The 11,184-nt window shown below is 41.4% G+C and overlaps 2 protein-coding genes across 2 annotated transcripts in view; both read left to right on the forward strand.

Moving 5' to 3' along the window:
* The first annotated feature begins 583 nt into the window (after positions 1-583).
* Positions 584-6,294, forward strand: LOC115665004 (uncharacterized). The gene is made up of 6 exons (XM_030586887.2): positions 584-1,105; positions 1,734-1,939; positions 2,238-2,529; positions 3,072-3,179; positions 5,142-5,386; positions 5,948-6,294. Exons 1-6 carry the CDS (start codon positions 599-601, stop codon positions 6,063-6,065), a joined length of 1,476 nt encoding a protein of 491 aa, XP_030442747.2. The 5' UTR covers positions 584-598; the 3' UTR covers positions 6,066-6,294.
* Positions 6,295-8,585: 2,291 nt separating this feature from the next.
* Positions 8,586-11,184, forward strand: part of LOC115687762 (putative pentatricopeptide repeat-containing protein At3g08820) — a 3,761-nt gene continuing 1,162 nt past the window's right edge. The window contains exon 1 of the mRNA XM_030613422.2: positions 8,586-10,579. Within this exon, the coding sequence (XP_030469282.2) occupies positions 8,726-10,579 (1,854 nt within the window). The 5' untranslated portion in view covers positions 8,586-8,725. The remainder of the gene's footprint in view (positions 10,580-11,184) is intronic.

The following is an 11,184-nucleotide window of genomic DNA, read 5'->3' on the forward strand; positions in this document are numbered from 1 at the left end:
CAGGTTGCCATAATTGTGTGACATCGCGCGCAATCGGTTCCAGGGCAGGTAGGTTTCGAACCTGGAACCCCGGTACCTATCTTGTTTCCGATTTTTCGAATTGGGAACCGACCCTATTGATACCACAATCGGCTTGGAACCAAACGAGCCAGGGCACTATGCATGTGCGAAACATGAATGCAATTATTTATGCTTAACAACAATATGTCGAGCGTATTTAATATCAGAAGATACTTTTTTCCTTTACAAAACAAAAGAGTAAAACGGCCTACTCAAGCTTAGGAGTAAATCGATCCAAAAACCGATTGACTTGGAAACCGGCCTCACAAGTTTCGGGTTCCAAGTTCTTTAGATACAACAGACCAATTCGGGATATAGAACACGGGAATCAAATCCCGGTCAAGAATTGTCCCTAGCTTTTAGAATCGGGAACCGGATCGATCTCTCAGTGAAAATATCGGGTTGCTCGGCCCTACAACCAACCACCACTCGCTTTAGACTTAGCTTAACCAGTTGACGGCGATGCCGATGGCGAGGACGACCCCGATTATGACATTTACTATTAGGATGCAATTTCTTTGAGTTCGAGTATAGTAAAATGACAACATACGGTAGAATCGAAGCCCAAGAAGCCGACGGGCCCGTCCGAGATTTTGGACACCCCCGCGAAGCTCGCGGTCAGCGTCGGCCTTTCCCCCCCGCCTCCGCTTTTTGTCGTCTCCTCCGCCGATTGTGGCTGCAGTTGGCCGACAGCTCCAGCCGCCCCCCGAGTCGTGAAGAAGAGAGAGAGAAGGCGACGGTGGTTGGGGGGCAGTCGTCGTCGGTGTTGCTCGCGGCGGCAATGGCAACCCTGGCCTCCTTCCTCTCCTCTTCTCCCTCCCTCCCTCGCCTCCACCACCACCACCGCCACCACCTGGTCCGCCGCCACCGTCTCAACTGCCACCGCGGCGTTGACTCTCTCTCCTTCGCCGTTCCTCCCGTTCGCATCTCCGTAGTAAGCCCCGGGAAGGGCCGGGCCTCGATCGCCGCCTCCTCGTCGGCGGACGGCGCGTCGGCCGATGATCCCGGCCCCCGGGATGATCGTCCGTCGGTCGATTCGCCTCAGGTTGGTGTCTGATTCCGTTCGATTGACCGGGGGGCAATTCGCCTCGGAAGTGGGTCGTTTTCGGTTGTGATGCGCTGTCGATGATATTGCCAAAATGTTGGAGCTTGTTTTGTTGTGTGATGTTTTTTAAAACCTCGGTGTTCTTCGTTGGGAATTAGGAAATTTTTTGTCCTCGTGAGCCGCTTTAGTGTGAGGCGCGAATAGATTACAGAAGAAAATGGAAGTTTTGTTTGGTGATGGTGTCCGTGGCATGAGATGTAAAGATTGAGTTGGAGACTACAAGCGATTGCCTTTTGCAATTGAGAGTGTAATGGCTGGAACTAAACCACATGAATTATTAGAAATTGAATTTATTCTATCTCAGGAGCAATTAAGGGAGTGAAGGGAGCGAGAGAAAAAGTTATGATTGATGAAGGGTAAATTTTGTCTAGTTGCTACCGAGTTGTAGTTCTGAGCATTCGAGAGTGGAAGCTTTTGCCTTGGCGAGATTCATTTGGCGGCTCGGGACATCCATTTTCTGAAGATGTTTCTGTTTCGATTGTCAAACGCGCTTTTTAGAATTGCATGTTTCAACTCTCATCTTGCTGCCGAAGTTGATGCTAAGCTGTTGGGATTATGCTCTTTCCAGAAATCGGTTCTCTTCGCTTTGATACAAGAGATAGAACCGCTAGACGTGAGCCTTATTCAGAAAGACGTGGCCCCAACTACTATTGACGCGATGAAGAGGACGATATCAGGAATGTTGGGGTTGCTTCCGTCGAATCAGTTTCAAGTATATATTGAAGCTTTGTGGGAGCCACTCTCGAAGTTGTTGGTTTCTTCAATGATGACAGGGTATGCTTATCTTGTATAATATGCATAGGCATCAAGAGTTTATGTCTTTGTAATCGTATAAGTTCCCTCAGGTGAAAAACTAGTAAAACTCAATTCTCTTGAATTAACTATATAAATTTCGCTCTAAAAACAAGATTCTGTTTTTCTCTACTTGTATGCTCCATTAGTTACGACTACGTCTAGACCATGCATTTGAGAACGTAAAGAAATTATCCGAGAGTTCCATTTTCTTTTCTTCAGTAACATATTGTTTGTCTCCTCTTATGCATTTGTGATGGAAATGTTTCTTGGAATGCAGTTATACACTGAGAAATGCGGAATATAAGCTTTGCCTTGAAAGGAATCTTGATACGCATGAACAGAGCTCTGAAAATCGGACTGAAGACCGCTCACAAAGTGGCTTGCCAGAAATTTTACTAGACAGTGCTAGAAAAATCAACTTTTCTGGAAAGAGCGCGATATCACCCAAATATGAAAAAGTTAGAGAAGAGACAGTTGAGGATATTGATAGTAAACGTCTAGGCAAACTTTCTCGTGAAGCTCAGAAATATATTCTTAATTTACAATCTCGTTTATCATCTGCCAAAAAGGTGTGCATTCCATCTCATGCTACTTAAATGTTAATTCTTTTTATCAGTAACTTTGTTGTCAATAAAGTATAATATACAGTTGCATCTTTTTGTACTTGCAGTTGACTATGTTGGCATATATGCTTAATCTTGTATCTGATAAAGTAAACCAAAATGTTGTTTTAATCTTGGAGCCCCATTTTTTGGGCTGCTGTTAGTCATCAGATTAGGAAACTGGAAGCTATCCAGTTGTAAGTTTGACATTGACTGGACTAAGGCAAAGCTTAATTCGTCTTGATGAGAATAAAGTTAGCTGAAGGAGATGATGAAGTGTGATAAAAGAGCAGTGTAGGCCAAATAGTATGTTCCATAATAATGCTGCTGTGAAACTGGTGCCTAATTTTTTAAAGCAATCAAATATCCACTTATGTCATATTTAATCTGGGAGTATTTATGCCCAATGTCCTCACTGAAATGGCTAGATATTTTTCTTTGAGGCATGGTTGAATGTTCCATTAGAATAATGGTGCAGAAATTTTCATTCCTATGTTTCTTTTATGAAGGAACTACATGAAGTCAAGAGGAAAAGTGCTGCTCTCCAAATGCAACAGTTTGTCGGGGAGGAAAAAAATGATTTGCTGGACTACTTGAGATCACTAGAACCGGAAAAGGTTTCATCATGCTAGAATTAGATTCTTTCCGAAGGCTACTATCTGCATATGGATATTACTATACATGTGTGTGCGCACGCTTGTTTTCTTTTTTCTGTGTTTGGCTTCTGTAGTTAACAGTGGCTTTACAATTGACTGTCCAGTATTTATTATGGGTGATTTACCATCCATCAAATTACTTGGAGTGACCATTGTATTTTCACTCAAACACCCCTTCCCCCTCTCCAGGATTTGAATCAAACTACTCTAACACATGGGATTTCCATTAATTTTTCTGACACCCTCTTGTAATTTGAAAAACTACTGCGATGCCCTACCAGGAGGTACCTGAAATAAAACAGTAAAAATGTTAAAAGCTATTTAAATAGGTATATATATTAGTTTAATAATTTTAAGATCCTAGAAAATAGCAAAATATGCCACGTCAGCTATGTAATTGTTTTATTTTAAGTACCTATTAATAAGGTCACAAAGTTGTTTTTGATACAAAGAGTTTAGAATAGTTTATGATATTATATGGGGTGAGCAAGCAATTTGAGCAAAATAGGAGGGATGTTAGACTAATTTGTGAACGGGAAAATGACGCAAATGTCCTTGAAATTTAGCTAACTGTGCAATGTGGTCCTTGAACTTTTAATTTGTTCAATGCGGTCCCTAAACTTTTGCTACTTGTTCAATTTAGTCCCTGGACTATATGAAAATATTCAATGTTGTCCTTGAACTTGAATTAATAGAAGAATAACAATGGATATTTTCATATAGTCTAAGACCTAGATTGAACATTTACCAAAGGTTCAGGGACCACATTGAACAAATTAAAAGTTCAAGGATCACGTTGAACAAATTAAAAGTTCAGTGACCACATTACACATTTCGCCAAAGTTCATGGACCATTTGTGTAATTATTCTTTTGTGAAAATACAATGCCTGCTCGAGTAATTTGATCGAAACTAGAGGATTGTCAGAGTAATTCCCATTTATTTGTAATTTAACTAGGAAACCATCACTCGACCCAAAAAAAAAACTAGGAAACCGTCTTCCTCCACTCAGTTCTTCCCAAATAAGTACTTATATTTGCCTAATAGAAAGTAGCTGCTGAACTTTACTAAGTAGCATTAGCATAAGTATATGAAGTAGCAATGCTTCTTTACCACATGAATATTCTCTGGTTTGACAGTAAATTATTCAGAGAAATTTAATTTGTGCCTGTTGCGTATTCCCAGTCAAATCAAAGAATGATTTTCAATGGGAGCCTTGTTTGATGACAGACCTTTACATACGTGTTTATGATAGAGAGCTGAGGAGAGAAAATTAGTTGTAGGAACATATCTAGAATGAGTTAGATTGAGAAAAGCTCTCAACGAAATTCTCTCGTTTTGTCCTCAAGTCAATCTTCCTCCAGTGCAACTGATTTGTGCTTTGATATTAATTAAAGCCGCTCATTATACTTGTTACAGAGCAACAAAATCCCAGTCCTGATCCTTTCATTTCGACCCGGATCCGGCACATAGATCTTAAATGATTGGAACTTAGCATGTGCTCTTCTATTGCATTACTGTTTGGAAAAGTGTCAGCTTAGCATGGCATTACGGCTTTATGGCTTTCCATTTCGTTTACCTATCTAATCTTCTTGGTTATATGGCTTTCCATTTTGATTACCTATCTAATTTTGTTTATTATGACTTTTACCTATTTTTCATTTTGTGTTGGAATTGCCATCACCTGCACTACTCATGACTGTGAATCTTGTGTCAAAGTATTGCCAATTCGCCATCCCTTCTCTTTCTATCTTCCTTTATTTGCATGTGTGCGTACTGCTTGCACCTATTAATGGATGGCACTCTTAACTAGTGAACTTCATGTTTGGATGAGGACATGTCGCGACATCCTTACTTCAAAGTGTATCTTGAAGTGTTTTCTACTTTCCGTATACACTTGGAGTAATGGAATATGTGGAAACAGGTGGCTGAGCTATCAGAACCTTCCTTGCCTGAATTGAGGGAAACAATCCACTCGGTTGTTCATGGTCTTCTTGCAACTTTGTCTCCTAGAATGCACTCAAAGGGTCCTTCTTCATCAGAGTACTCGTCAGACGAAGAAGTATGTTCTGGCAATGATGATTATCCTGAACTTGTTGAGAATGTGTCACTCCAGTTCCAGCCAATCGTCTCATTAACTAGGGATTATCTAGCACGGCTCCTCTTCTGGTTAGTCCAGCTCCTTTTATCTTTTCCATTGCTCTATATTGGGTATTAGTCAATCGTAGATGCCTGATTGCTTGCCTGATTATGGGAGCTTAATATATCTGAAAAATCAAGAATTAACTTGTCAGCTTGATCCAAGTTGAGCAAATTCTACCTATTTACTCTCGAAGTGGCATTCTTTCTTGCTTGGACTTCCATAAACTTGATTCGGATCTTGGCCTAGTCTTGCTGTATCTGGCGTTTAGAATCACATGTACTGTTGTATCAGACACTTTTATTCAAGCTCATCTATATCTTAGTTTCTGCAGTCCTGATTGCTGTGAGTCTGTACTTCACTGTGCCAGAGGTTGTCATATTATGGCACTTGATGGAAGACCAACTGTTTGGAAACATTTTTCTATCCGATGCACTTTGAAGCTAGAAATTGAGCATCATATTGTCCTTGCTCTGAAATATATTGCAGATAACTGTTGTCCTTCACTGTTTTATACTCAGTGAAGCCTGTTCAATTGTTAAAACTGACAACAATGCTAGCTATTCTCATCCTTCACTTTGCTTCTCTAGGTGCATGTTGTTAGGGCACCATCTGAGAGGCCTTGAATACAGGCTGGAGCTTGTGGAACTTCTATCTCTTACAGTTGATCCTGAAAATGACGCCCCTGGCAGTAGACAAGTTTCATGAAGAGTTGGAAGTGCCTCTTCATTGTTTTCTTCAACCTGTACAAGAATGCAGGATAGAATCACAAGGGAAATCGTTTACACCAATGAGACGCAGTCACTGTTCACCTTTCCTCCATAAAATGAATAGAATTGCCTACGGTAAGTACATATATGTATGTCATCATCAAAAATAAGTTTTCCCAATCTGTTAATGAAAAGCTTCTAATGATGAGAACCGAAGCTTATGTGCACTTTTGTCTTCGCCTGAGTTTACCCGCATTTCACTGTTGTACAAAAATATGAACGTCCCGGTTTGCTGTTTAATTATTCTTTTCCTTTTGCGCCTTCTTTTGGCCACGGTCTTTCTAGTCATTACTTTTGGAGATTTACGCACAAAAATGCGAGGCGTGCAATTAACAAAGATCACGTAAGCTTAATCACAAGTTCAATACAACAGCTGCAACGACAAATGTGAACTGTGGGATGGTATGTTATGAACTCAATATTCCACATATGGTCTGCCAGTAACAATGTTCACGGGTGCGCGAAATGAGTGTGGCATTTGGACAATGTGTGAATGTAGAAGAAAAGGAGAACAAGACGGATAAGAATGGTGTCGGGGGAAATTTTCTAAGAACGCCAGGTATATGGCAACCTCAATTGGATTAATTATCGTGAGCGAAAGACTTGGCGAGATCCCAAAAGAGTTGCCTTGGTCGGAACTACAAAATTCCGAGTCTGATGAAATTAGTTTGTGTCAAATCTAAGCCTAATTCGATCTTTCGAGATTGACCATGCTTATTTGACACAACCAAACATAGAACTGTTGTTCTTTTGACAATACTCTCATTGTCAGACGGTATATTTTTACATGTAATAATAATAAATCTTAGTCGTATTTTTCTATATGAATGTTTTCTTCTAATAAATACACACGCGTGAACTTGTCTTGAAGAGATATATTTGTAATATATAAGTATAGACCGCCTGTGTTGTCAATTGAATGAGATCGATTGAATATACTGGACGCGATAACGAGCTGGGGCAGCAACGAGAAGAACATGATAAAACGCAAGCAATGTGTGATCAATACACATCATAGAGGTAGGAAGTTACATGGCAATAAACATTGAATAACAAACAGAATCCCAAGAGACATCTCATAAATTAACGAACATGCTAATAAACTCTAGTTAAAAGCACACTGAGGCACCCGATGGATCAATGGTACAAAAAATCTTCAGGGGCTAGTAGCTGGAGGCAGGGTGAGGAAAGGAATAGAGGGGATTTTAGGGAGAGAAGTAGGGATGCTTGGCATCGGCGGTAAGGTGGCTGGCACAGTCGGCAAGCTCGGAAGTGTCGGTAGTGTGGGTTGAGGCAGGGTCGTCGGGATGATGGGCATGGGTGGCACGGCGACCTTGGGCAATGTTGGCATGGCCGGCAATAGCGGCAACGACACCGGGTTCGGTAAAGTTGGTATGGTGGGAAGAGTCGGTATGGTTGGCATGGTGACTTGTAGCATATGACGAGCTCCGAAGCTCATGTTCATGCTAGAGAAAATTAGGGCAATGAAGGGGACAAGGCTCTTTGAGAAAGAAGTCATATTGGCAAGTGGGCAATAGATATTATCTTGTGATAGGCTCAAGGACTTGAAATTGATGGGCTGAGAGGAAGGGGATGGGAGTTTATATAGCAAGAACTGTTGTTGGGTAGAATTAGGGCCGTGATGATAAGTTGGAGACTTGCCTTTTGCTTCGGCTGGGAAAGAATAGAAAGATGATGTCTTGATTGGTTCTTTTGTTAGTTCACCTCCTCATCTCAATCTTCCACCGGCATAGAAAAAAGGTCAGATCTGCTTATTGCTGTTTGACCTGCCAAATGGCATTATGTTAATGAAGTCAAGCTTCGTTCGAATCTTTGTCTTGATGGAGTATTTCAGATTTAATCTTGGGAATAATTGAGTAAATAACTTGCTTCCTAGTAAGTAGGGGTGATTATTATGGTATCATACTCTTGAACATATGGTGCTAGTGCTTCCTATTGGGGAAATTACTAAAAGAGTTTTAAACTTATTACACTTGTACTATTTCAGTTCCAAATCTTTTAATTATACCAATTGAGTTCTAAACCTTTTAACAATCTGTCAATTTAGTCATTCTTGCCAATTTTGGTTTGAAATTACTGACGTGAACACCGATTATCTTACGTGGCATAGTCGACGCTAGCCTTGACAATTTGTTAAAAAATATTTCAAATTTTTTAACAATTTTTTATTTTCTTCTTTTTCTTATCTTTCTTTCTGTTTTTCTTTCTTCTTCCGCTAGTGACTGGGCCTTCGCAATGACCAACAACCAGCCACAGGCGAGGGCCAACCTCGCCTGGATCTGGCAACGTGGAGCCTAGCCGACCTTAGGCTAGCTTGACCTCGCTTGAGACTGGCAAGGTCGGCCCTCTTTTGTGGCCAGTGGCCGGCTATCACCGAGGCCCGTCGATTGGTAGTGAAAGAAGGAAAAAGCTGGTTATCTAATCTTCTTTTTTGTGCTGGTTATTAAAAATACTTCATATTATTTGTTTTGTGCTGGCTATCTAATATTATTTCATTCAGACACCCCAGTCTAGTACCCGTTTCTACTTCCGTCGCCGTCCGAAACCCAAAGATGCGAACTTTAATTAGCCTCCGACATGTTTTCTGGGATTCCGAAGTCTCCATCCAACCTCGTACCAAGAAGCTGTCGCTCATTTCACTCCGCAGCAGAAACTCCACCTGTTCATGCTTCCGATCTTTCCACTCTCTTGCAAGGCCGCGTTCCCCGCCTTCACCTTCTTCAAATCCACGCCCGAGTCTTCAGGCTCGATGCCCACCAGGACAATCTGGTGGCGACCCGTCTCATCGGCCTATACCCATCTCGCATCGCCTTCGAAGTTTTCGAACAGCTGAAGCAACCCAACATCTTCCCCTTCAACGCCATCATAAGGGTCTTCGCCGAGGAGGGCCTGTTTCCGAATGCTTGGTCCCTGTTCAGAGCCTTGAAGCGGCGCCGGCTCTCGCCGAATGATTTCACGTTCTCGTTCCTTCTCAAGGCCTGCTTTCGACGCGCGAGCGCCCGTCAAGTGAATCAGGTTCACACCCATGTGCTCAAAGCTGGTTTTTGTGAGGATCCTGTCGTGTGTAACGGCCTTCTTTCCATTTATGCCAAGTCAGTTAAGGATGTGGTTTCCGCCCGTAAGCTGTTTGATGAAAGTCCCCAGAGGAATTTGGTCTCTTGTGCTTCTTTGATTTCTGGTTATGCTCAGTCGGGTCAGGCTGAAGATGCGTTGCAGCTTTTTGTTAACATTGTCCAGGAAAATTTGAGGCTTGAAGATGAAATCCTTGTAAGTGTCTTATCGGCTTGTTCTACTATTCAGGTAGCCCATTTAGAAAAATGGGTTAGTATTCTGTCAAAATTTGTTGAAGATGGGAATCTTGATGATATTAAACGTGATTCAACCAATATTGTTCTTATACATTTGTATGGAAAATTGGCAAGAATAGATAAGTGTAGGGAAAAATTCAACGAAATAACTGATCATGGAATTGGAAGATTGCTTCCTTGGAATCTCATGATAACTGCATTTGTGCAAAATGGTTGCCCTATGGAGGCTCTGCATATTTTCCACCAAATGATGGAGGATAGCAACCGAAAACCTAATGAAGTTACTATGGTTAGCGTCCTTTCTGCTAGTGCTCAGGTTGGTAATTTGGATCTTGGCAATTGGGTTCACAATTATTTGAGGTCAGAAGGCAGCAAAGGCATTCTTCAATCGAACAAAGTTCTAGCGACTGCATTGATAGACATGTATTGTAAGTGCGGGAGGCTGGAGGGGGCTAAAGAAGTTTTTAATCAGATGATACGAAAAGATATTGTCTCGTTCAATGCTATGATCATGGGCCTTGCAATGAATGGTGAAGGAGAAGAGGCACTGCAGCTATTTTCCGGCATCCAAGATTTTGGTCTGCATCCTGATGCTAGCACATTTCTTGCAGCCTTATGTGCATGCAGCCACTCAGGTTTGTTGGATGAGGGACGGAGGATCTTTTCAGTGATGCAGATGAGAATTTCACTCTCTCCCAGTTTGGAACACTATGCCTGTTATATTGATCTCCTTTCACGTGTAGGTCATATTGAAGAAGCTTTAGAAGTTGTTGCCTCTATGCCTTTTGAACCTAATAACTTTGTGTGGGGAGCTTTACTTGGGGGTTGCTTGCTCCATGCTAGGGGAGAAGTTGCTCAGCATGTATCGAAAAAGCTTGTGGAAGTTGACCCTGAAAGCTCTGCTGGTTATGTGATGTTGGCTAATGCATTTGCAGCTGATAGGCAATGGGATGATGTTTCCGTTCTGAGGTGGTTCATGAGAGAAAGGAGGGTCAAGAAGCAACCAGGACATAGCTGGATCCAAATAGATGGTGTTGTGCACGAATTTCTTATAGGGTCACCAGGGCATCCACAATTGGGGATGATAAATGAAACTTTAGGCACATTAGAGAAAGCAATGAAGGTTCTTACACTCGAGCTGTATTTATGACAGTACAAATTGATTCATTCTGATAGCGATGGCTTGTTGGTGGTGGGCATGGCTTACTCTCAGTGGGAGGATTTGTCATTTGAACGCGAGATTTGTCGCATCCGAGCCAAACGCTTAACCTCAGACAACCAAATTCAAGGACCTATGAAGATAGGTTATGCAGAATAAAAGAGAACAAAGTATTCCAAAAATCAGTCGTGTAAAAAATTAGGAACTCAACTACATTTCTTCTGATGACTTCTGTCTTTTATCTTTTACTGGTTTTTTATTCCTTAGAGGCAAATTGATGTGGAAAAGCATCACATATTGAGAAGAAATTCATAATAGCATTTGTAATTCCTTCTATCGATTACATATCTAAATCATTGGATATTTAACAATTTTCCATGCACAGTATAATTTTCGTTGTGTCTTTTGGACGTCTACTAGTATATCCATAGTTTCTAGTCGACCTATGGTAATGGTGAGCAAATTTTCTTTTCCCCAGATGTCGATCTTGACATCGCTTTGATCAGACATATCTTCACATCCTTTCAATGAACCCCTTTCATCACTGCCGTAATTTAATAAATGTGCAG

This window comes from Syzygium oleosum, unplaced genomic scaffold (genome assembly GCF_021117445.2).
Source record: "Syzygium oleosum isolate NSW1041296 unplaced genomic scaffold, Sole_v2.1 Sole_v2.55, whole genome shotgun sequence".
Taxonomy (NCBI): Eukaryota; Viridiplantae; Streptophyta; class Magnoliopsida; order Myrtales; family Myrtaceae; genus Syzygium; species Syzygium oleosum.